The following is a 26,485-nucleotide window of genomic DNA, read 5'->3' as shown; positions in this document are numbered from 1 at the left end:
AAACATTGCATAAAAACATTTTAAAGTGAAACAGACCTTACCGTTTCTGAATTAAAAGCCAATCAAACGCACTATATTATGTTAATATCCTGCAACAATGCTGAAAACTGGCAGACTAAGGCCAGGATTCTCAAAAAACCACATTAAAAAGCAACGGTCTGTTAATGCAGCTGTTTTGATAGCGAATTGGAAAAGGAGAGACATTTTCAAAAAATTGCGTATGCAGATGAGGTCGGTGGACAGCAGCAAAGATTTGATAAATTTGCTTGTGCCCATTGCTGATGATAGCGATGGGCACATGTGGAGAAAAAAATGTGTTAAAAAAATCCATCACAACAGCGGGAAAGATGCCCACTCTCCCCACTGCCAAGACACGCCTGCTGCCATTCAGTTGCATGCACCCCCTCCCCCCCACAGCAGGAGAGATGCCCACTCTCTATACTGCCAAGACACCTGCTGCCGCTCAGCAGCGCACACCATCCGCAGCGGGAGAGATGCTCAATCTCCCTGCTGCCAAGTGACCTCCCCCTGACTCTGCCACCTCTGCCACTCCCTTCCCCTTACCTCCACATAGATGCAAGGAGGGTGGCATCCCACCTCCCAGCTGGCCTGTCTGCGTTGTCTAAAATGGGCCCTACCCTCCCTGGTGCATCGTGGGATGCACCAGGGAGGGGCCTTATACAACCTGGGCCAATCAGAACCTCAGGCCCCTTCCCGGATGCACCATGAAGGGGCCTGAGGTTCTGACCGGCCCGGATGCCTAAGACCCCTCCTATGGGGCATCTGGGCCAATCAGGGAGGGGAAGGCCCATTTTAGACGATGCAGACAGGCCAGCTGGGAGTCCGCCCTCCATGCATCTATGTGGAGGTATGGGGGGAGGTGCGTAGGAGGTGGGGGAGGGGTGTCAGAGATGGGGGAGGCCACTTGGCAGCAGGGAGAGTGGGCATCTCTCCCACTGCAAGAGGGGGTGTTGCCGCCATTCGGGGGGGGGGTGTTAGCTGCCGCTGCAGGGGAGGGGTGTTGTGATGCAGGGAAAGAGAATGGACATCTCCTACTGCATCACAACACAGGCTTTCTAGCAGTCTATGACACTGACCAGCACCCCTGGACCAGTCGCTTATTTTTGTCGCAAAAAGCCAATGCCACTTTTAGAAACCTCGCTAAAGACAGAGATAATCCCTTTTGATAATCAGCCGCTAAACTGTGTACTGGCTAAACTGCCGGAAAACAGTTTAGTGACGGCGTTAAAGTTTTGAGAATCTGGGTCTAAGTCATTGCTGTGTTTATTTCATTCCAGGAGTGAGGGGAAATGACGTCGCTGAAGCTGATGCCAATACAACTACTGAATGAACCAACACGAAATTATAAGTCTATCATTCCTATAAAAACTGCAAATAATAAAATGTGACCAGTGTTGTGATGAAACAAAATCCAAGAAGTTATAATCTTTTCAGAAAACAAAGCCTTTCAGAAACTGTAATAAAGGTCCTTATCAGTACTTAAATTTGACTGCTGATTAAATCAAATTTGATTGTGAACATATCACAGATACAAAAAAAGTACAGCAAGTTTAATGTAACTAATCTTATGATGAAACCAAAACCAAAAGCAAAAAACAATAAAGATTATGAGCTGGCAAAAAACAAATGTGATGGGAATGTGAAGCATTACAAAGACTACGGTGAAGGTCATTGCAGACGCATAAATGAATGTGCTAGTAGCCTGATTAACTTGTTTTATCACTGCATCTGTTCTGCCTTTGGCTGGCAGAACCACTGTACCACATTGTCTATCTGTCTTTAAATGGTTACATCAATACCTCATTGCTTAAATATAGTAAAGTCAAAAGCAGAGGGAGGCCTCTGAAAGGGTGACTTTTGATCCTTGAGGAGAAGAATAAGATTCAGAGGAGCTAAGACAAGGATGGCCAGTGTTCTACAGGAAACAATTACCTGCAATTACTTCTGAGACCAGTATCCAGAAACTTCAAGGTATTTGGCAGGAGTCAGATTCAGGAGAGACAGTCTTTAAAGCAGGGGTGTCCAACCTGCGGCCCCGTGAAGTATTTTGTGCGGCCCCGGTCAAGGGCAATGCAGTGTTTTCTTCTGCTGCCCCTGAGTGTTTACCGTCTTGCTGGCTCCCTCCTTTGTCTTGCTGCAGTGTTGCGGCCCCAGAAACATTTTTTTCGGCCAATGCGGCCCAGGGAAGCCAAAAGGTTGGACACCCCTGCTTTAAAGGAAGAACTTGTGCCTGTGATCTGCCTCTAAAAGTTGAAGAGAGCAGCTTGAGAAGACTGGAATTCCTCTCTACTGACTGGAGTCCCTGTGTTGAGTTTTCTATAACTTAGGGTACATGATTTATATTATTTATTCACATTTCTTAATTGCTTAACTACAGAGGCTCTAGGTGAGGCATAAAGATGAGGAGAAAAGGTGAGTTGTATCTTTTACATTACTCCTTGTATTCTAGGAAGGGCCTATGGGTAGTTGGGTGGAATGGAGGGCTGAGAGTGATCATAGTAGCAGAGAGGAGGGGACAGCTGTTGGGGGTATGGGCTCAGGGGGGGGGATTGGTAGGGTGTGGGGAAAGGAGAGAGAGGGGGCAGTTTCATTTATGCTTCAGTTTCTGCTGAAACTGAGCAACCAGTTTTGGTCACAGATTCGGTTTTGGCATAAATTAAATATCCTGAGTTTAGATGGGCTCTAGTGACAGCGTTGGGTAGGAAGAGGGTAGAATGTGAAGGGTTCTTCTTCTAGATAAGGAAGTATTTATGTTTGGTAGAAACATCTGTTTATGCTTAAGCATGGAAGCTTTACATTGAAGCCCTCTCTCTATGTGAATCTTTTCCAATTTCACAATTTTTGCATGCTAATATCCAGGTTTTTATATCCAGACCATACCAGTACAAAAATAGGATCTTCTTAGATTCTATAATGTGCTTTCCAATCCAAAATGACATTCATGATCATGATTAGCCATGAAAACTTCTTTCTGGAGCACTTGAGGAACTATCAACTATTTGATAATTTCACTATCGCTTGGTTCTTATATTTCTCTAAACAGCAAGTCATCGATTGACTTCAAATAACGTCTTTGTTTTCAAAGTTTCTTTTGTGATCTGGATCACAATTGTAAATTGGGAGTTTGTTTAGATTTAATAGTTGTTATTACTTCTTTCAAAATTTCATCTTGCTTTTGCAATCTGATAAGACTGTCTCTTGTGTAATCTGGAACAAGGAATGATGTTGAACCTTGTATGGCATTAATTTTGGTCGCTATATGATGAGGTTACTCTTTCTCTTTCTTCCACAGATACTCTTTAACTTTGGTTGGCTTCAAAGTACAAATCTCTGAGTTCCATTTTCGGACATCAGCTCGTCTTCAGTGATGGTAAGGTTTCTGGACATAACATCTGCATTTACGTTAGCATAGCCTGGTTTGTAACAAATTTCAAAATTGAGCTCAGCCACCTGAGCAATGCACTGCTGTCCTACTGTTCCTGCATTTGCTGTTTCCAAATAGTGAAGTGGATTACGATCTGTTCAAACGGTAAACTTTCAGTACATTAAATACTCCTTAAATTTTTCTGTGGCAGTTCACTTTAATGCCAAGAGTTCCAATTTAAAAATGCTATTATTTTTGTCATTTCATTCTGTGAGCCTCAAGACCTCAGTTGGAATAAGCAATCACTCACTCTTGACCATTTTGTACTTATGTTAGTTGTTAAATGAAAGAATGATCAAACATTAGAAATGCAAATACTGATGCTGATATAGTTTTTGAATCAATGTCTCAAATGCATGCTGGCATTCAGTGGTCCAATTAAACAGAGGTAGTACTTTATACTTTTTTAGCTTTTCAAGTGAGTTTATGAAGTGGCATAGCATCCTGTATGAAACATGGTACATACTTTTGATAATAACTGGTGAAGCCTAAGAACTTCTGGACTTCACATACTGTCTTTGCAACGTGCTAACTGGTAAGAGTGTTAGTCTTTTCAGGGTCTGCAACACCTTCTTCGGATACAATATGTCTCAAAAACTACTTTCTTGCACAGTAGTGTAAATTTGCTGGGTTTCAACTTTAATCCGTTCTCCTTTAATTTTTGAAACACAATGCAGTATTACGGTCAGTTGGATTTGGTTATACGAGGTCAGGTTTTCAGTTTGTCCGCTACTAGCTGAGATATATTGATGATGTTTTTGTCATCCGGAGAGGCAACGAATTGGAATTCTGTTAGTTTGTTCAAGATCTTAATTCCCAACATTCCACCATAAAATTGGAGTTTGCAGCCAGCAGGAATAGCATCACATTTTTGGACTTTAAAATCAATGTACGAGAGGGCCAATTTTTGACTTCAGTGTTTATAAAACCAACTGACTATAATACTGCATTGGCATATGATAGTATGTACCCAAGTCACGTCAAAACTAGTGTTCCTTTTTCTCAGTTCATTAGATACCACCGAAATTGCGATTCAGGGATATAAGGATACCTCAAGCAGTTTGGTAAGAAAATTTCTGGATCGAGGTTATCCTAAGAAGATTGTGCACAATGCCTGCAAGAATTCACTACATAATAATTGTGACTTATTATTGTAAAATAGGATTGAAACCCAGACAACCACTGTCAGTATGGCTCATTGTGTTTTGAAATACAACAGTTCTTCCAGGATTGTGGCTGCAATGATTCGAAGACAAATTCAGGTGTTTGAAGTACGTCCTGTTTTTTCTTAGATCCAGCACATGGTGTCTTTTTCTAGAAATACAAATTTAGCAGATATCCTAAGTAAAGAGGATGTCTAGTCTCCCAAGCGTGAATACTTAGGGGGACATAAACGATGCAATCCCTGTTTGGTGTGTGGAGTAATGGAATATCAGATGTTTCAGTGGGATCGTATTAATTTTGAAATTGTTCTCCAGCATAATACTTCTTGTGAATTAGTAGGTATGATCTGCATTGCATGATGTCTGTGTGATCGCATTTACGTGGGGCAAACTTCATGTATTTTTAAAACTTGCAGGATTGAACAGAGATCATGTATCAATATGAAGAAATTAGAAGCACCTATGGTGCAACATTGTCTTTCTTTGGGTCATAAATTTTCTGATTTGAAATTCATAGCTATTGAGCAGTGGAACAAGAGTAAGGGGGGGGGGGTTATTAAAAAGCTGCTTAAACAACGTGAACAATTCTGGATTTTTAAGCTGCAGTCTACTGAGCCCATGGGACTGAATAACACTGTTGAATGGCAAGCCTTTTTTTAAACAAACTTTTGCTGCAAGCCCTGCTCCTGCACTGACGTCTTTGATGACATGGGTACTGATTAGAACAGCTGTTTGGAACGTTTAAAGTCACATGCCTCACTTGCGCCTTGGTTGTAGTAGCTGAACCTTTTGTTTGCTTGAGTGGCTTTTGTTTGCCGGTTGAATATCATTCTTTTTCTCCTGAGGCAGCGTTTTTTAACGAAACAAGGCTCTTGTTGAGAGAAGGATTTCTCAAGGGAAGTACATACCAAGTGGCTCCCTAGCCAGAAGTTGGATTACAAATTATGCTTGGGACTAGATGGTCTGGAAGCCCATTTGGATCCCAGTGTGTGGACGTCATTTCTTCTGTCTGAGCTAAGTACTTGAGGAGCCTTTTTGCATGACTGTGATCACTACTCTTAGTTTTTTCATTGTGTATTACCTGAAGCTTTCAGAATTTTTGTTTACTTGACTGTACGCTGTGGTTGAGATGCAGGTTTTTCTCAATAGGAGTTTTTAACTGCATCTCCCTCCGCCAGATAAATGAGCCTGCGATTTAACTCTTTTGAAGACTGTTGAGACTCGATGGACTGGCAGTGACTTTATAGCCCTACTTTCTTTTGTTAGCAGTGACTTTGCAGCCCTGCTCTCATTTCTGAGACTCATTTATTTAACATTGGATGTGTTCAGCTTCTGGGTGGCCACTCTGTTTAAACTTTTACTTGCCAAGTGTTTGTGTATTGTTTGCAATAATTTTTGGGCAAACATAAGAACATAAGCAGTGCCTCTGCTGGGTCAGACCAGAGGTCCATCATGCCCAGCAGTCCGCTCACGCGGTGGCCCATCAGGTCCAGGACCTGTATAGTAATCCTCCATCTATACCCTTCTATCCCCTTTTCCTTCAGGAAATCATCCAATCCCTTCTTGAACCCCAATATCGTAGTTTGTTCTATCACAACTTCTGGAAGCGAATTCCAGGTATCCACCACCCTTTGGGTGAAGAAGAACTTCCTAGCATTGGTTCTAAATCTGTCCCCTCTTAATTTTCTGAATGCCCTCTCATTCTTGTAGTTTTCGAAAGTTTAAAGAATCTGTCCCTCTCCACTCTCTCTATGCCCTCATGATCTTGTAAGTCTCTATCATGTCCCATCCCCCAAAACCACCCCCAATGGCAGCGCGAACATGATCTGTATTAACTTGACTGTTTGGGGAGTTACATGTGCCAGAAATGGGAGGATCCAAGATGGCCGCTGCCTGACTGACCGGGTTAATGCTCCAACCGAAGCGCTCCTAAGAACCTGGTTTTCTTGCTGGTGACGGTTATTTTTCAGCCGGATTCCACTTCTCTTTCTGAGACGATGCCGAAGAGGAGAGGCAGGAACGTTGCTGGTGCCTCGCAGTGCTCCAAGGGTCCCTCCCTCGGCAATATCGAGGAGCTGCTGAGAAGGATTCAGGGAGCTGCGTTGGAAAGCCAGCCCGCTGAGGATCCCGCAAGTGAGCGAGACCGACACGATACCTCTTTTTGGCCAGATACTACTCTGAGCCCGGATGTCAGAGCACCGCCTCCTCCACCACATTTCCTGAGAATTCTTTCATTTGGAACTTTGTCGAACACTTTCTGGAAGTCCAAGTATATTATGTCCACTGGTCCCCCGTTATCGATTTGTTTGTTTACTGTTTCAAAAAATTGTAGTAAATTTGTCAAGCATGACTTCCCTTTCCTGAAGCCGTGTTGACTGGCTTTCATCAGGTCATGTGTATCCAAGTGCCAGACTATGCTATCTTTGATCAGTGCTTCAACCATCTTTCCAGGGACAGACGTAAGACTCACTGGTCTCTAGTTGCCCGGTTCTCCTCTTGATCCTTTTTTGAAAATTGGGGTGACATTTGCTATCTTTCAGTCATCCGGTATCTGTCCGGTTCTAATTGACAGGTTAGTAAGGCTTTGCAGTAGTTCTCTGATTTCTACCTTCAATTCCTTTAATACTCTCGGGTGAATTCCATCCGGTCCAGGGGATTTGTCACTTTTAAGTTTGTCGATCTGGTAGTATATCTGGTCCAAATCCATTTCCGTGGTGAGGCTGTCCTCTATTTCTCCCTTGAACACTTTCACTGCTTCAGGTATTGATGTAATGTCTTCCTTCGTAAAGACAGACGCAAAGAAGGAGTTCAATCTGTCTGCAATTTGTTTGTCTTCTTTTATGTACCCTTTTCTTCCCTGGTTGTCCAGCGGACCCACTGCTTCTTTTGCAGGCTTTTTCCCTTTAATGTATCTAAAAAAGGGGTTGAAGTTTTTGGTCTCTTGCGCTATTTTCTCCTCATAGACCTTTTTGGCATCCCTCACCGCCTTGTGACATTTCTTCTGATTGTCTTTGTGGCTGTTCCAAGCTTCGGTTGTTCTTTCGCGTTTCCATTTTTTAAAGGAGTTCTTCTTATCTCTTATGGCATCCTTCACCTCATTAGTAAGCCATGCTGGTTATCCTTTGCTTTTATTTTTCCGTCCTTTGGATATCTGCGGAATGTAGATATTTTGTGCTTCCGTGATAGTATTTTTCAGTAGGGACCATGCCTGATCTACCATTTTAATTGTGTATATCCTTTTCTTGAGCCGTTTTTTTACCATGGCTCTCATGCTATCATATCTTCCTTTTTTAAAGCTGAGGGTCGTGGTTAAGGTTTTGATACGTTTCCCCTTCCCGATGTCAAGTTTAAAGTTGATCATGTTTTGATCGCTCGTCCCTAGCGGAACCGTGACTTCTACATCTTTAGTCTGACCCGTAATGCCATTTAGGACCAAGTCCAAGGTGGCATTCCCTCTCGTTGGCTCTCCCACCAATTGTTCTAGGAAGCAGTCTCCTAACATTTCTAGGAACTTTGTTTCTTTGCCGCAGTTTGAGGTTCCCAGGTTCCAGTCTATCCTAGAAAGTTGAAGTCTCCCATGATCATTGCATTGCCTGTCTTACATCCTTGTTTGATTTCCTCTATCATTTCCGAGTCTGTCTCCTCTGTCTGTCCTGGGGGTCGATAATAAAGGCCAATTTTTGTGTCAATACTGTTGTGTCTAGGAATCTTAATCCAGAGGGACTCCAGCTTCTCTTTCCCCTCCGTCTTCATCTCTCTAACAGATTCTATTCCTTCTTGAACATATAGGACAATACCTCCTCCTTTCTGCCCTGTTCTGTCCCTTTTGTATAGCTTGTATCCCTGCAGCACTGTATCCCATTCATTTTCATCATTCCACCATGTTTCTGTTATGCCAATGATTTCTAGTTTGTCGCATCTTGCTATTGTCTCTAACTCTCCCATTTTGTTTCTCAAGCTCCTAGCATTTGTGTACATACATTTAAGTTCCCTTTGTGATCCCTTCTTGGGCTTTCTAAGCTTTGCAGCCCCTACTGTGTCTTTCGTGGTATCTGTCTGTGCTCCTACGTTGTCTCCCTCGTTTGCTTTGTGCTCTTCTCCCCCTATGTCTGAGTAGTTGTCCGTAGTTCCTTCTTTGGGGCATTTTGTCACCCAGGCCATCAACTGGTGGTCGACTGTCGGCTTTCCCCTGACCTTTAGTTTAAAGCCTTCTCAATGTCCCTCTTCATGTTGCCTGCCAATACTCTTGCTCCTTCCTTGGTGAGGTGTAATCCGTCTCTTCTGTAGTACCTGTTTCTTCCCCAAAACGCCATCCAGTTGCGCACAAAGTTAAAGCTGGTGAGTCTGACATCGGTGCCGAGCAAAATGGTAGAGACTATTATAAAGAACAAAATGACAGAACATATACATAAGCATGGATTAATGAGAGAAAGATGACATGGTTTTAGTCAAGGGAAATCTTGTCTCACTAATCTACTGTATTTCTTTAAAGGAGTGATTAACATGTGGATAAAGATGAGCTGGTTGATATTATGTATTTGGCTTTTCAAAAGGCATTTGACAAAGTACCTCATGAAAGCCTTCTGAAGAAATTAGAAGTCATGGGATAGGAAGTAATGTCCTATTATGGATTAAGAACTGGTTGAAAGACAGAAAACAGAGAATAGGTTTAAATAGTCAATATTCTCAATGGAGAAGGGTAAATAGTGGGGTTCAAACATATAAACAAAAAGCAGTGAAAAATCTTGATAATGAAAACCAGCTATAGCAAGTCCATAGGTGTTCAGGAAGAAAAGCCTCAGAGCCCCATTAGGGAGGAAGCCCTCTACTAACTGGAAAGGATAAATAACCTCACAGGCATAAAAACCTCTGCTTGACCACAAGGACAAGTGAAATAGGTACACAAATAGTTAATAGAACAGTTAAATGCTTCACAGACACTATTCATTCAAGGCTGTTACAGTGCCAAACATTAAAGAAGTAACAATACATTTATCTATTTATCTTGAAATGTGTGGAAAGGCAGCCAGGCTCCTATCACTACCATCGAAGGGCAAGTGTTTCACCTCGTGGCTGCATCAGGGACTGAGGAAAGCAGAGCTTTTCAATCAGCCCTCCTGTGCTGCCGATTAAAAAGCTCTGTTTTCCTTAGTTCCTGATGCAGCTGTGAGGCGAAACACTTAGCCATCGTATCATTGTAGACAATACGATGAAACCTTCCGCCCAATGTGCAGCGATGGCCATAAAAGCAAATGGGATACTACCGTGTTTCCCCCATTATAGGACCTCCTCCTTTAGTAAGACACCCCCCTTTTTTTCCCCACCTGGGAAATATAAGGCCCCCCCCCCGAAAATAAGGCACTATTTGGCAAGCATGTCTTGGCGATCCAGAGTACTGGTACAGTACCGTATGCGTGGTCACACAACTTCCTGCTTCCGCTGTCCAGGAAAACAAGCCCAGGAACAGCCTCTGTACACCGAGGCCCTGATTCTCCAAAAGTGCGTCCCGATTTTAGGCAGCTGTAGACGTCCTACAGCTGTCTAATCAGCCAATCGGGATGCACGTTTTAAAAAAAAAAAATGCTCCCCAGGCAGGCCGCCCAGGAGAGGCGTCCTATACTAAACGCCGATTCTGTAACTGGCGTCTTTAGAGAATCGGGTTAAATTAGACGCGGCCGCTATACTTATGGCAGCAAGGGATCTCCCTGCTGCAATATGTATAGCGGCCGCGGTTGTTGCGGCCGCCTGTCCCATCACCGACAGGAGAATGCCTAACTCCTCCTGTCGGAACCCCAAGCCCCTCCCCCCCAAACTCGTAATCGCCGACAGGAGGATGCCCAACTCCTCCTGTCGGAACCCCGGCCCCCCCTCCCCCCCCAAACTCGTAATTGCCGACAGGAGGATGCCCAACTCCTCCTGTCGGAACCCCGGACCCCCCTCCCCCCCCCAAACTCGTAATCACCGACAGGAGGATGCCCAACTCCTCCTGCCGGAAAGCCCAACGACCCCCCGCCCCAACTAATCTCCCTCCCCCAACTAACCTTTCAATGTTAGTCAGCTGGACGGGTCTTGCTGCCGTCCAGCCGACGGGTCTGCCTCGTGGAAATGAAACGGCACGCCCCTTCCCGGCCCATCCCCGCTAAATCTAAGGCCTGATTGGCCCAGGCTGTAGAAGCCTGGACCAATCAGGCCTTAGGCATAGCGGGTCCGCCCATCCCCACTAATCCTAAGGCCTGATTGGCCAAGGTGCCTAGCCTGGGCCAATCAGGCCTTAGATTTACGGGGATGGGCCGGGATGGGGCGTGCCGTCTCATTTCCACGAGGCAGACCCGTCGGCTGGACGGCAGCAAGACCCGTCCAGCTGACCAACATTGAAAGGTTAGTTGGGGGAGGGAGATTAGTTGGGGCGGGGGGTCATTGGGCTTTCCGGCAGGAGGAGTTGGGCATCCTCCTGTCGGCGATTACGAATTTGGGGGGGGAGGGGGGTCCGGGGTTCCGACAGGAGGAGTTGGGCATCCTCCTGTCGGCGATTACGAGTTTGGGGGGGGGGAGGGGGGTCCAGGGTTCCGACAGGAGGAGTTGGGCATCCTCCTGTCAGCGATTACAGCTTTTCTGGTTTGTGATGACCTGTACCATATACAGGTAATAAATGTCTTTTTGTATTCTTCTTCATGGAAAAATAAGACATCCCCCTGAAAATAAGACCTTGTGCATATTTTGGAGTTTTTAAAAATATAAGACAGTGTCATATATTCGGGGAAACAGGGTCGGAATTATTTAAAAAGGGATGGTTAACAAGACTAAGAATGTCATGATGCCCCTGTATCGCTCCATGGTGCGACTTCATTTGGAGTTTTGCATTCAATTCTGGTCTCCTTATCTCAAGAAAGATATAGTGGCATAAAAACACTGCAGCAGCAGCCTGATTGGTCCAGGCCGCTGCTGGGCCAGACCAGTGGTCCATCATGCCCAGCAGTCTGCTCACACAGCGGCCCCTAGGTCAAAGACCAGTGCCTCGCCTGCATGCGTTCTAGTTCAGCAGGAACTTCTCTAACTTTGTCTTGAATCCCTGGAGGGTGTTTTCCCCGATAACAGCCTCCGGAAGAGCGTTCCAGTTTTCTACCACTCTGAGTGAAGAAGAACTTCCTTATGTTTGTATGGAATCTGTCCCCTTTTAACTTTAGAGAGTGCCCTCTCGTTCTCCCTACCTTGGAGAGGGTGAACAACCTGTCTTTATCTACTAAGTCTATTCCCTTTATTATCTTGAATGTTTCAATCATGTCCCCTCTCAGTCTCCTCTTCTCAAGGGAGAAGAGGTCCAGTTTCTCTAATCTCTCAGTGTACAGCAACTTCTCCAGCCCCTTAACCATTTTAATAGCTCTTCTCTGGATCATTTCGAGTAGTACTGTGTCCTTCTTCATGTACAGCGACCAGTGCTGGATGCAGTATTCCAGGTGAGGGCGTACCATGGCCCGGTATAGCAGCATGATAACCTTCTCCGATCTGTTTGTGATCCCCTTCTTAATCATTCCTAGCATTCTGTTTGCCCTTTTTGCGGCCACTAAGCATTGCTTGGATAAGCTTGGATATGCCTGTCGGCTACCTAGAACCTTGACCTATGGAGTAGCTAAGTATTTTTTCGGACTTTGCACTTGTTTTTATGTCCCTGCTTGGATGGTTGATTTTGGTCACCTCTGCACCTTCGGATGAGAGGCAGAGACAGTTCATATACCTTCGGTGTTTATATTTGCACTTTTAGCACAAAGATTGTTGGTGCACAAGTACACATTGAATCATATTTCGGGTGAGCCCGAGGATGTTCCACAGTTTATGCTCATATGGGCACAATATTGTGACAGCTAGCGCATCAGGGGCCATGTATATACCCTGTGGCGAGCTGTGTGACTGAGGGCTCCCCGTTTATCTCTTATTATTATTATCACTCCTGTTTTGAGTTTCCATGGATATAGCTGGCTCTCCCCCTCACCCCTGTTTTAGGGTCAGGGAAGATTAGTTTCTTTACTGTTTTGAGTCTCTTCCCTTTTTGAGTTTTTGAGATTGCCCTATATTGGTAGCATGGAATATTGCTACACCTTGGGTTTTTGCCAAGTATTTGTGACCTGGATTGGCCACCGTGAGAATGGGCTACTGGGCTTGATGGACCTTTGGTCTGACCCAATAAGTCTATTCATATGTTCTTTAGTAACTTGGAGAAGAGATGGCTCAGGGGTGATATGATAGAGGTCTATAAAATATTGAGTGGAAAGGGTAGATATGAATCACTTGTTCAGTCTTTCCAAAAATACTAGGACTAAGGGGCATGCGATGAAGCTACTAAGTAGTAGATTTAAAACAGACTGGAGAAGATATTTCTTAACACAACAATTATACTGGCTCCCCATCGAGGCTGCTCATTATTCAAACTGGGCTCCTTCATGTATAAGGCTCTTTATGGCCTCCTACCAAACTGAATGATGGAAGTATTTGAATTTACCACTCTGACCCACTTTTTGCGCACCAACTCCATATTTGCCTACCCCTCCCTGCAAGGAAGACCTAAAAAAGCTTATGTGACAAAAGTACCATCCTATCAAACAGTGCAACTCAGCAGGGAACTACTCCTCATTATAAGATCTTCTTTGACATGCATGCATTTCAGGCAAGGATTAAAGCATACTTGTTCAATACATTCATAGTAGAACATTAAACCCTGTGTTCTCTCCACATGTCTCACATACTCTTCAAGATGATGGAAAAAGGTCCTTGCACAGACTCATACAACTCCTACTAACTAGCGCCCTCTCCCTCTCTCGCCACCCACTTCTGGGTCTCTGTATCTATATCTGTATCGGTTACTGTTCAATTAACTGAGTGTTTTCTTGTTGTATTACCTTACCATGATTGTATTTGACATTGACCTTGTCATGCTCCTAAGTTATTTGTACTTGTACCCTCACCTCTCATGTATGGTCTTCTACTTAATTCCTGCTAACCTCATCGAACTTCACGGTGTATTGCGGTATACAAATAACATTTTATGTTATGTTAATTAAACTCTGGAATTAGTTGCTGGAGAATGTGGTGAAACCATTTAGCTTAGCAGGGTTTAAAAAAGATTTGGATAATTTCCTAAAAGAGAAGTCCTTCACCCATTTTTAGAATTGCTTGGGGAAATCCATTGCTTATTCCTAGGATAAGCAGCACAAAATCTGTTTTACTACTTGGGATCCAGCTATGTTCTTGGGACCTGGGTTGGCCACTGTTGGAAACAGGATGCTGGGCTTGATGGACCTTCAGTCTGTCCCAGTATGGGAATTCTTATGTTCTTACACAAATTAAACAATTTGGGAGAGTGTGTGTGTGTGTGGTGCAGTGGTTAGAGCTATTGCCCCAGCACCCTGGGGGTGTGGGTTCAAATCCTGCACTGCTCCTTGTGACCCTGGGTAAGTCACTTAATTACCCAGTGCCCCAGGTACATTAGCTAGAGTGTGAGCCTACTGGGACAGATAGAGAAAAATGCTTGAGTATCTGAATAATTTGTAATCCGCATAGAATTGTAGGATATGTAGAATATAAATAATAAAATAAATTACACAATTGAGACACAACAGTGCACAAAAGCAGGAACAATAGAATTCATTCAGAATCAGTATATGAAGCTTCAAGTGAAATTTCTAATTACAATTCGGGGGAAATTATCAACATGGACCACCATTAAGATGGATTATTTTACAGATAGTGTGGACTATTGGTAGCTAGCCCCCTCTTTTATCAAGCTGTGCTAGAGGTTTTAAGCGTGAGCCAGCGAGGTAAGTGCTCTGATGCTCATAGCAATTCTTTGAGTGCCAGGGCACTTACTGCGTCAGCCCACGCTAAAAACCTCTGGCGCAGATTGAGAAAAGGGGCCGCAGATTTCATTGCATAAAATGGAACCTGTACTAAAACAGAAAATGTTAGTGGTAAAATAACCTTTCTTAACAGCAACCCATATTAATAATTTCTCCCCTCAGATGCTTAAATAAATGTGTAACAAGTAAACTACCCTGCAGAGGAGACCTATATAAAGGCCCAAAAGATTTTGAGTTTGGTCTTCACTATATACTATAACTACGGCCATGTTTTGTACGAAACTAAAGACCCTTCTTTTCAACTCCATATACTCTACCAACAACTCTCTTCAATGCCAAACTCTTCATTTTATTACCATCCTGGAACCAAGTACTCAGCTAAACACCAATTAATGACTAACAGACTCCATCTACTACAAGACCCTTAACCGACCCTCCCGGTAATCTCCGGGCCCCTCGCTCAGCTCATTTCCTCCTTCATGATAGCCTCTATCTTCCCCTTCTTCTACCCTCTTCCTTCTTCATCTGCCAAGTTTGGCTAAATTTGTTGTAAATCCGATAAATTTGTTGTAAATCTGCATGTCAATGCGGATCCTAATCTAAATGATGTAAACCGCCTAGAACTAGCTGGGTATGGCGGTATATAAGAATAAAATTATTATTATTATTATTATTATTATTCCTCCTCTACATGCTCTTTATGTACCTCCCGCGACTCCTCTGAGCAGTACCAAACTACCTCTTTCTCTACCCAGAATGGCATTCTCTTCCTCGAGAATTCCCAAAAGTCTTAATATAACTCTAGTGCATCCTAATATTGTAATGTTTATCTTACCTACTCTGCAGTGTACTAAAAGGTTCTCCATTTCTGTTCTGCAAGTCACCTTGAACATAATGCGACGAACAAATACCAGATTAGATTAGGCTATACAAGACAGTGGAAGCTCATCACACCACGATGGAAAGAACTTTCAGAGGACCTATGCAAAAATAGTAGTTGAAGCCAATCTATCAAGTCAGGGTTACAAAACCATTTGTGGCTCCATCCATCCACTTATAGACAGATAGTCTACAAATAGAAAACATAAAGACTATAGTGCCTTTATACTACTACTTATTAATTATTTTTATAGTGCTACCAGACATATGCAGCGCTGTAGAGTTGCAAAGAAGACAATCTCTGCTCGAAAGAGTTTATAATCTAAACAGACTTGACAGACAAACAGGATGTCATGGAACAATCATCTTGCCAAGATCACCCTAACAGAAAATTATCCATGAATTCACAAAGAACCCTAGATTAACATCTAAAGGTCTGCAAGCCTCTCACTGTAATAAATGTAAGAGTTAGTGCAATCATCAGCAAAATGAAAAGAAATGAAATTCATAAGAAGATAGCTGGGAAGAAACCACTACTCTTTAAAAAGAATATTGTTGTTCACCTCAGATTTTCCAAGACCAAAAAAACCTTCTGAAATAATATTCACTAGATAGATGAGTCAAAAATTGATTTTTTTCAGTCACAATAAACAAACATTTTGCTTGAAAGAACTAGGCACTGTCTTTCATAGTAAGAACTACATCCTGACTTTCAAACATGATGGTGGAAATATCAAAGTATGAGATTATTTTGTGCATCAGGAGCTGAATGGCTTGCCATCATTGATAGCACCTTCAATTTGGTTTAAATATGAAAATTGTAGAAGAGAATGTCAGGCCTTTCTTCTTCAAGTTGACAGCACGACAAAAACTCTAAAACATTCAAGTAAAAATGCTACAGAATGGCTGAAGAGATTTTATGATTTGAAAAGAAGCCATGAAATATCACAGAGGTGAAACGATTTTGTAAGAAAATAGAGGACAAGATTCCTCAAGAAAGATGTGAGAGTCTGATCAACAGTTATAGGAGACTTTTAGTTGAAATTACTGTTGCTCAAGTTTGCCTCCAGTTACTGAATGAAGAGTTTACATAGTTCTTCATATAAGGACACTATGGGGCTCATAATCAAAAGAGAAATGTGTCTAAAAACTCGCCTAAATTGGTACTTGGATGATCAAAAAGAAAGGTGGTCCATGTACCGATAATCGAACAGGGTTTTATACGTATCTAAATTTAGGCTTTTTCCCTGCCTCTGTGCGCCCAGAGTGAAAAGGGGTGTTTTGGGAGGAGTGGGCGGGATGTGGGCAAACCTAGGCTTAGTTGTCCGGCAGCCATAATCAAAAAGTTTGACAGGTATAAATTCTGGATCGGGCCGTTGAGCTGATTGCGGCTGCTGCGATCAGCTCAGCGGCCCAGGCAACCCATCCCCCCACCCCCGTAACGATCGCAGCAGGCGGGATACCAAGTCCCTCCTACCCGAAGCTGCTGCAACCCCCCTCCCCCGAATGTTCCCTGGCAGGAGAGATGCCCAGTCTCCGAACCCTCTCCAATGATCGGTGGCACCCTGCGAATCCCCCACCACCAATGTTCTCCAGCAGGAAGGATGCCCAATCTCTCCTGCTGACACCCCGTGAACCCCCCCCCCCCAATGTTCCCCAGCAGGAGGGATGTCCAATCCCTCCAGCTGACACCTCCCCAATGTTCCCAGGTAGGAGGGATGCTCAATCACTCCTGCCAACACCCCTACCCTCCAAAAGCTCACCACCCCTGAAAGTTCGCCACCACCCCTTTGGACCCCCTAATCCCCCAAATGTTTGCCAGGGGGTGGTGGCGAACTTTCAGAGGGGTGGGGGAGAACTTTGGGGGGTGTCAGCAGGAGGGATTGGGGAGGGCTCAGATTGGGCATCTCTCCTGTCGAGGAACATTAGGGGGTCAGGGCAGCTTTGGGCAGGAGGGACAGGGCAACCCTCCTGCTGTGATCGTTGTTTGGGGGGGGGGAGTTCCACTTATCTCTAACCAGCGTTTATGACAGACACCAGTTAGAGAATCATGGTTTTAGGTGAAGGACTGGTCCCTCCCACGCCTAAAAGGTCTTGTTTGAGGCGTTTGGGACTAGGACAATTTTTTTTTTTTTTTTTATAGGGCTTAAAGGTAGACATAGTGGCAGTCTGGGCGATTAAACTCTAGAATATACAGGTAGGCCATTCTTGAAAAAAAAACAACATATTTTGGACGTTTTTTCCAAGAATGGACATTTCCCTGCTGCCTACTTTGTGCGCCTAGGGCCTTAGGCCAAAAGGGGACTTAGACATTGTTTTTGATTATGCCCCTCTATGGGAGTAATTTCAGAACTGGGTATTTATATATAGGAACTCATAAGGCACCTGGTAGGAGTCTATTCTATAAAGGAACATAGGTGTGTACGTTCCTTTATAGAATATTAGAAAAAAATGAAAATATGTGCCTTTAAGTTAGGTATGAGCATTTACGCCAGCCATAGAAGTGACGTAAGTGTGTGCTCCTAAGTGTATATGCATGAGTAAGAGTCCAGTGGTTTCATCCTATCTCTCCCATTGCACTTTCAGTGTATGCAATGGGGGATCCTCCTCCACTCTTATTCCACTCTCAATTGGTGTACCTCAAGGTCTGTCTTAGGACCTCTTCTCACATGGTTTTCAGTATCACCTCAATGCTGATGATTCCCAGATCTACTTCTCCATACCAGATATCTCTACAAGAATCTAGGCCCGAGTCTCAGTTTGCCTGTCTGACATTGCCACTTGGATGTATCACCACCATTTAAACTGAATATGGCTAAGACTGAGCTCCTTATCTTCCCACCTAAACCTACTTTCCCCTCCCTACATTCTTTTATCTCCTCCTCCCTATCTTGTAAGCTCATACCTTGGGGTCATCTTTGACTTTGCTCTCTCCTTCTCTGCTCAGACCTAACAAACTGCTAAAGCCTGTCACTTCTTCCTCTATAATATTACCAAAATCCAACCTCTCCTTTCTGAACACTGCCAAAACTCTTATCCACATTCTCATCACCTCTCACTTAGATTACTGCAACTAGCTTCTTTCAGGTCTTCTGCTCAACCATCTCTCTCCCTTTCAATCCATGCAAAATTCTGCTGCACAACTTATATTCTGTTAGAGCCACCACACTCACATTACCCCTCTCCTCAAGTCACTTCACTGACTCCCCATCCATTTCCGAATATAGCCCCTCAATCTCTCTCCATGCTTCTATCCTCCTGTGCTCCCACCTGTGAACTCTATTCGTTGGACAAGTCTCTCCTATCTGTACCCTTATCTTCCACTGCTTACTCCAGACTTTGTCCCTTCTATCTTGCTGTGCCGTATGCATGGAACAAACTGCTTGAGTTTATGTCAGGAGCCGTCTCTAGCAGGATTCCAATCCAAGCTAAAAGTCCACTTTTGATGCTGCTTTTAACTCCTAACTCCAAATCACCATAAAATCATCTATGTCCATTCTATCATTCTCTGCAAGAAAGTCCCCAACACCCCTATATGTCCTGTCTGTCAGTCCAAATTAGATTGTAAGTTCTTCTGAGAAGGGACCATTATTTGCATGCTGAATGTACAGTGCTGCATACGCTTTTCAGTGCTATAGAAATTATAAATTGTAGTGATAATAATAGGTACCTGATTCTATGTGTAGCACCCAAACAAATCAGTGCTTAGCATAATTCTACAAGGTACATATCCCTTTTATAGAACTGCGCTAAGCACCAATGTGTCGCATAACCAACTAAAACCAGGCCTAAATGCCTGAACCGAAGTTGTGCACAGATCGAGCATGATCTACCCATGCTCCTCCCCTAGCCTTTTCCTAATTCACACACTGGAACTGGAATATACTTTTTATAGGCTAGCATTTCCAGACTGTGCGCATAACATTTAATTAGACATGTAAGTGTATACATTCTTCTAATGCTAGTATTCTAAACATTTACACATGCAATGTGCATGTAAATATCCATGCCTTTAAAGAATTGCTCCTTTTATGCACTCCATGGCTGACGGTGCTATGGGCCTGAAATGCTTCACTAAATGCCCCTTGCTGGTTCTTCTATGAGTAGAAAGGAGTGAGGTAAACCCATGGAACTGCAAAGGAGGTCAAGAGAGGATACCAGAGTAGTGCTTCATTCCATGGACTTTGAACTGTACATCTGGTCTTCAAACTACTCTTGTGTTTATATTGTTTTTTTGATCTTTTATTCAAGTTTATTCGGTTTTTTTATATACCGCCTATCAAGGTTATCTAAGCGGTTTTACAATCAGGTACTCAAGCATTTTCCCTATCTGTCCCGGTGGGCTCACAATTTATCTAACGTACCTGGGGCTATGGAGGATTAAGTGACTTGCCCAGGATCACAAGGAGCAGCGCTGGATTTGAACCCACAACCCCAGGGTGCTGAGGCGGTAGCTCCAACCACAGCGCCACACACTCCTCCTTTTATCACAAGAACTGTACAATATATAATCCACAGCTTGCTTTTTTTTTTTTTTACTTTTTGGTTTGTTTGGTCCTCCAACTTAGGCCTCAAACTCTGCATCTCCCTTTCCACCAGAATCCTTCAGTCTTTTGGTGTACTGGTTTGTGGTTTCCTAATTCTCCCAGCTTCAATCATCAGTCACTCCTATATTCTTTCTTTTGTACAGGACCTCCCAGACCATTCTCATCCTCTGGTGTGAGGCTGGCTACATATATATATTTCTGTATATCTTACAAATGCTGTTTTTCACTGGAGAGAACTAGTAGCCATATTGTTTTTGGAGAAACCCAACCTTAGTAAACTGGGATACCTTTCGTTGGAACAGCACAAAAAGATATTATGATGTGCAATCTTTTGAACACAAAGATCTGAAGAGCTCATGTATAAGGCATTAATCTGTACTCAGTTTTACCGTATCTATGTAAAAATGTATGTGCTACACAGTGCATTAAAATATTCTATACCACAGATATAATAATACATGACACAAAGTACAGACATCTTATTTACTTTTAAGAGTAAAAGAAACTCTCAATCTGTACCCATTTTCCTTTTCCCTTACTCCCCTTTATTCTCCACATTCTGACTGAGATACCTGTGCCCTAGCTATAAGAGACAGCAGTCTGTGTAAATAGCACGATGGACTCACTATCCTTTCACTCTGCTTCTCTCCATATTCTGGCTTAGACACCTGTGCAGAAGCAATGCGAGGCAGCAGGTGACAGCAGTAGTAGGTGGAGAGCATGCACTCACTATCTTTTCAATGTCCCTCCCTTTTTTCTCTCTTCTCCTTTCCCCTCCATTGCTTGGTGTTCTGGCTGCAAGAGACAGCAAGTGACAGTAGTAAAATCAAAGCATGCATTCACCTACCTTTCACTCTTTCTCCGCGGTTCAGCTGGATCTCACCCTCTCCTTGCGGCGTGTACGATTTGATGACAATGAAGGTTCTCCCTGGTACAGCGCTATAAAGTTTCCGCTTCGGACCTCGGTGAACGGGGGTGGGCAGGATGGGAGGGGTTGACTCCTGATCCACTGTGCAAGGACTGTAAACGAAAACATAGGTTACCGTGGTAATGCCCGGCAGTTGATAATTAAATTCTGTGGTCTCTGACATCCTCCTTCACGTCCGCCCAGAGTCACGGCAACCCCTGTGAGCTCATGCAGCGGCACGGTCAGTCCGCCTTAAGAGCCAAAAAAACTCACAGCAATGCACAGGTGCCTGCATGCCCGCTCAGTCTGTGCACACAGCACACCCCAGCCTGGCACATGCCTGTGCCCTAGGTCTGCATGCCTGCTTCTTCCCCTCAGCTGTCTGCTCCCATCCAGCCCTGGGAGACATCACTCTCTCCCCTTCCCCTGCCTCGTTCCCCCTGCACATTCTACCACGGTGTCTGCTGCAGAGGGAGGAGGAGGTTGAGTCGGGGGAGGGGGGGATTGAGTCGTGCTGTCCTCTCAGTTCCTTAAAGCAAGTCCTTGGGGAGTGCACGACAGCGCTGAGGTTACCATCCCCTCAAATTCTGAGCCGGTAAGGCCGTGGCTTCCAGCATCTCGTCTGTTGGAGAAAAGGCAGAAGCTGCAGTTAGCAGGGCTGCCTCATGTTGCCATTCCATCAAACAGCACTAGAGATCCCAGGCAACCCGGCAATGGCAGGAGACGCCTCTCGCTGGCAGTCAAACCCTCCCTCTTTCATTCATTGCCTCTTTGGGAGATTTTTTTTTCAAGCAGTCTCCCCAAAGCTATGCTCTCAGCTTTCTGATTGGTATTTAGCTACCCGGTGCTGCCCTTCCAGTTTTCTTTTTTTCTTCTTAACGTGACCTGCCACATCTATAGAGGCAGAGAGCCTCACCACTACAGCTTGAATTTACAGACAGTTCCTACACTACCCTCCTTCAGAGACTGCTGGGGTTCATTAAGCTAGGAATTCCTTAGTCCCTCCCCCTTTTTGCTAACTGATCGATATATACCAGGGCACAGACATATACACACATACGGTGTGTGTGTCTCTCACTCTGTCCCTGTGCCTGTCCCTCTATGTTTTACTCATTCATTCACCCTGTGCTCCAGTCTCTGAAACATCTTTTTGAATTACTGCAGAGAGACAGGCTTGGGACGGCAACAGCATATTAATGCAGCCTTATAGCAAAGAGCATCCAAACAGGAGCTGCTAGTCTGGGGCTAAAACTGACCAGCTGAACACAGTCAGAGAGGACGAGCAAGAAGCCAACAGAATGCAAAAGCTAAGACATTTGTGATACCAATCCAATACGAAACTCAGAGAGGGAAGGAAAGGGGACCTTAGTGTATTAAATCAGAAGGTCTACTGTATCTCACCTTCGTTGGCTTGTTAAATGTTCCAGCTAAATTCCTGTAGACACAGCCTTTACCCACAGAGAATCTGTTTTCATCTCTCTCTTTCTCAGTGGAGGAAGGGAAGACTGAATGGGAAGAAAGCACTAGTGCATGCGCCCTATTCAGACCCCAAACAGAAAGGGTTTGGAAGCTACAAGTATTCCATAAAGGATATGGATTTCTGTCCTTTCAGTGTTTGGTGCTAAATATTTGAGGAGGAAGGCCTGTCTCTTTTCCTGAATGCTTGGGGGGGGGGGGGGGGAAGCAAGTGGGCTCTTAAGCAACTAGTCAAGGAATTCACTTATAGTAAGGTGATTCAGAAAGACATTGGATAAACGCAGAAGATCTCTAATTAGAAAACAAATGGTATAAATTAAAGAACTAAAGCCGGGTATTGGAGAGACTTGTACGGTTTGTGTCCCATAAATGGTGATTTGGTGTAGGATGGGCTGGGGAGTGCATCAATGGGAACTCCGCTAACTTGGAACATGAGGACATTACTGGTCAGACTTTACAGTAGATATCCTGCAAACAACAGGACGGTTGGATAGGCTGGAGTGAGCTTAGATGGCAACTTTAGCATTTGGAACCTAGGACAATACCAGGTAGAGACTTTAGTCTATAGCCTAGAAATATCAAAGAAGAGACAAGTTAATTTAATCATGTATTTTTAATGAGAATACCTAATGAGCAGACTGAATGGACCATTCAGGTCTTTATCTGCCATCATTTAGTATGTTGCTATAATTGATCTTGTACTAAAAAATGTGAACAGTATCATAGGCATTAGAGTAGCAAAGAGACTGGCATCACCTGATCATTGCATTGTGCAGTTCAATGTAATCACTGGGCCAGAACCAAACTATCCTGAAGTAAGGGTCCTACATTTCAGAAGGGATGAATTTAAGAAAGTGAATGATTACACTAAGGTCGGGCAGGAGTAAAAGGATATCAGAGCTATGAAGGAACAGCAATAAAGAATACTGAAACGGCAACAAATCATCATATCAGATATGTGAGCAAGAGGAAGAGAATGGAGCAACCCCTATGGTTTACCAATGTAGTGGGAGAAAAAAGTTGCCATTCATGAAGTAGAAAACTTCACAGAAGAAGGAAAAGATGGCCAATCAAAATGATCAGGAGATAAGAAGGGCAATTAGGCAGAGTCTCAACTGAGCAGTACACTAAGGAAGCAAATGAACTATTCAGACATGTAAGTGAAAAGAGGCAGGTCAAAAGGATAAATAAGACACCATAAATGAAGAGGAGGCTTGGAAACAGATGTGTTTTTGCCCAGAATTCATACTAGAAAGAGAAGTTGATGGACCAAAGATGAAAGACATAGCCGACCATGGAGAAGACACATTACTGCATGCTGAGGAGGCAGTAACTAGCAGCTTAATTGACAGGACAACAGGTCTGATGAAGTATATCCCTGAATACTGAAGAAGCTAAAGGAGATGCTGATTGTACCTCGGCTAGTACTGTTCAACTTATTACTTGAAATGGAAGAGTTCAGAGAGATTGGAGAAAGTTAGATATTATATCACGGCAGACCTGTTGGTTGGAAATGAAAGCACTAAAAGACAGAAGACTGCAATATCTTTGTCAGGGGCTTAAAGGCTCATAGGTAACATGGCATTTACAAGGTAGTAAAGTTGATGGTGAAGTGACCAAAGTATGGCAGCTAAGTATGGCCTATCTAGATTTTAGGAAAACCTTTGACTGACAAAATTGGGTAAGAATCAGGGTAACAGTCAATATAATGAAGGGATAGCAACCAGCAGTATGCTACAAGGACCAGTACATTTCTCTCTCCGTATTCGCTGTGATAGGGGATTAACAGAACCACAAATACAGAAAAACCACAAATAACTTTTTCATATGTTATTCGCTGTTTTCTATTAAAAACCATCGTGAATATAGTGAAACTGCGAATAACATGGTGGGAGACCTGGCCTGTTCCTGAAGGAGAGGCAAAACACGGTGAAGAAAGTGCTGGGAATCAGCAATGTCTCTATGCAAGCTGACGTAATTTGGGGGGAGGAGCCAAGCAAGCTAGAAACCGTGAATATGGAGGAAGAAGGGTAATTTATAATAATAATAATAACTTTATTTTTTCTATACCGCCACAATCTTGCGACTTCTAGGCGATTCACAATAAAGAAAAGCTGTACAGTCAGTGAATTACAGTGTATAAATAGATAAGATGTCACTGAGCGGTCAGTGATTTCAAGGTGCAAGTTGGTTAGAAGAAAAATATACATTGGATTACAGTATAAGACTTAACTTTTTACATATTATATTGAAAATGCTCGGACCCCAGAGAGTAGCTGGGTACAATTGTGAAGAGGACATTGTAGCATTCGGAGAATATAGGGTACCTATAATGAGGAAGTAAGAGTTCGGGGTGAGGTGTGGTAGCTTTGGTCGTGGGGAGAGAGTCTGGCTAGGACATGAATTTCTTAAATAAAGTGGTCTTTAATTCTTCCGGAAGACGCTGTAGGTCAACCTAGCGACATCAATGAAGTAGCCTAGCCAAGTTTGCTGTCTACCAGCTTGAAACTTGAATGTTCTGTCCAGGAAGGTTCGATTATCTGCAGCCTGCGATTTTCGGGTATGCAAAGAGGTTGCGGTTTCTGGTAGATCTAGTGGGGGAGTAGAATTCGAAGTGAGGTAGATACTGCTTTAAAAAAAAACCAAAAACTTAAACACTACTAAGAAATAGCCCTATTTATCCATTTAAGTTCACTAAAAGGGTATTTTTTTGTAAATAATTTTCTTATCCCCATTCCCTTCTCTTCCTTTATGAATCCTATTATCTCCCTTCTATATCTTTACATTGTCCCAATAATCACTCCCAAGTCTCTTCTTCATCCAGATGCTGCAAAATGAGGTACCTACTGGTGTTTAGACACAGTTATTTCACTCATTCTATAAGTATTTCACATTTGTTGAATTACTAATGCCACCCCGGCAAATGCTGCTCTTTCCAATGCAATACCATTTCTATTTGCACAGCCACAACCCACATTAATGCCAACTTCCCCAATATTTCCCCACCTCCCTCAGGTCTCTCATTTAACAGAAAGGACCACTCATTTTCAACATCTTCAGAAAATATTAGGGAAGGGTAAGAAGCAAAGAGTACATGTTTACAGATTATATGAAAACATTCAACCAAGTAAACAAGTCAGAGGAAATAGATATGAAAGATTATTTTTAAACAAATGGAAAACAATTTATTTTTTTTAAAAGGTATGAAAATTATTTTTAAAAAAATTCTGAACCCTGCATTTGAGATGCAGATGCAAGGGCCAAATATTTGTTTGGAAGTGAAGGCCTGGTGCTCACCAAAGAAGAAAGAAACCTGGGGATCAACATTTGATGGCTTCAAGGCAACTTGTCAGTGTAACAAGCCAATTGGGCAAGCTAATGGTACACTTATATAGAGACTCTAGAGTCCTGCTTTAAGGGTGCTCGCAATGACACTTGGAGGCTCTGATACAGTAATATACTTTGATATCATTGATTGCTAGAAAGGAGATGCTCCCCCTGTCTCCAGTATTATAATTAGGAGAGAAGTTAGCCAGGTGTATAAAATCCTGTGCTCATTTCTTGTCTTTGCCTTCTTGCATCCCTAGCCACAGTCCTTCCTGTGAGGGGAAAGTTCATCCAGTCAAAGACCCTAGACATCTAAGCCCAAGAAAACATCGAAAGCAGACATACCTGTCTACCCTATCCAGCACAATCTATACAGAGAAACATGAATGCTTATAGTGACAACAGCAACTTAAGCTCTGGACAGTGAGAATGGGGAACCTGCTGTATCACTCCAGGGACAGGAGAAAGAAGAATCTGGTTGTATAAAAGTACCACTCGCTGCTATCTATCTCCTCGAGATCAACATATGCATCCAGGACTAAGGCATCTAAATGATTAAATTTGATCCTTAGAGTCCTTGAGTCTTCCAGTATCTCTAACAAAGACTATAAGTGACTATCTTGTATGAAACTAAGAAGCTCATTTTCAAAAAAGAAAAACATCCAAAAAGTAGCATAAAGGGGCAGATGGACATTTTTCTTACCAAACCCTTCCAATTTGCTATTTTTGAAACTTATTTTCTAGACAGATTTCTTTGCTGTTCATCTGCAGTTCATCTAAACCTCAGATGGGTGTGTTAGAGGTGTGGTGAGGAACTAGGGTGGGCTTATGATTTGGATGTTTTTCTGCAATAATTGAACATTTTAGAAAACGTCAAGAACAGTTTGGATGTT

At 43.3% G+C, this 26,485-nt stretch overlaps 1 protein-coding gene and 1 long non-coding RNA gene across 5 annotated transcripts in view; one reads left to right on the top strand and one right to left on the bottom strand.

The window, feature by feature from the left end:
- SHANK3 (SH3 and multiple ankyrin repeat domains 3) overlaps positions 1–26,485 on the bottom strand; it is a 924,054-nt gene that overhangs the window by 383,162 nt on the left and 514,407 nt on the right. For all 4 annotated transcript variants that reach the window (XM_033958997.1, XM_033958999.1, XM_033958998.1 and 1 more), the window contains one exon: positions 20,730–20,902. In XM_033958997.1, coding sequence (XP_033814888.1) covers positions 20,730–20,902 — 173 coding nt within the window. The remainder of the gene's footprint in view (positions 1–20,729; positions 20,903–26,485) is intronic.
- LOC117366938 lies at positions 1,186–26,485 on the top strand. The gene is made up of 3 exons (XR_004540666.1): positions 1,186–1,992; positions 3,314–3,391; positions 25,853–26,485. It is a non-coding gene; the product is annotated as an uncharacterized LOC117366938 (long non-coding RNA).

The sequence above is a fragment of the Geotrypetes seraphini genome, chromosome 9 (genome assembly GCF_902459505.1).
Source record: "Geotrypetes seraphini chromosome 9, aGeoSer1.1, whole genome shotgun sequence".
In the NCBI taxonomy this organism is placed as follows: domain Eukaryota; kingdom Metazoa; phylum Chordata; class Amphibia; order Gymnophiona; family Dermophiidae; genus Geotrypetes; species Geotrypetes seraphini.
This window is presented reverse-complemented; position numbering and strand designations above follow the sequence as displayed.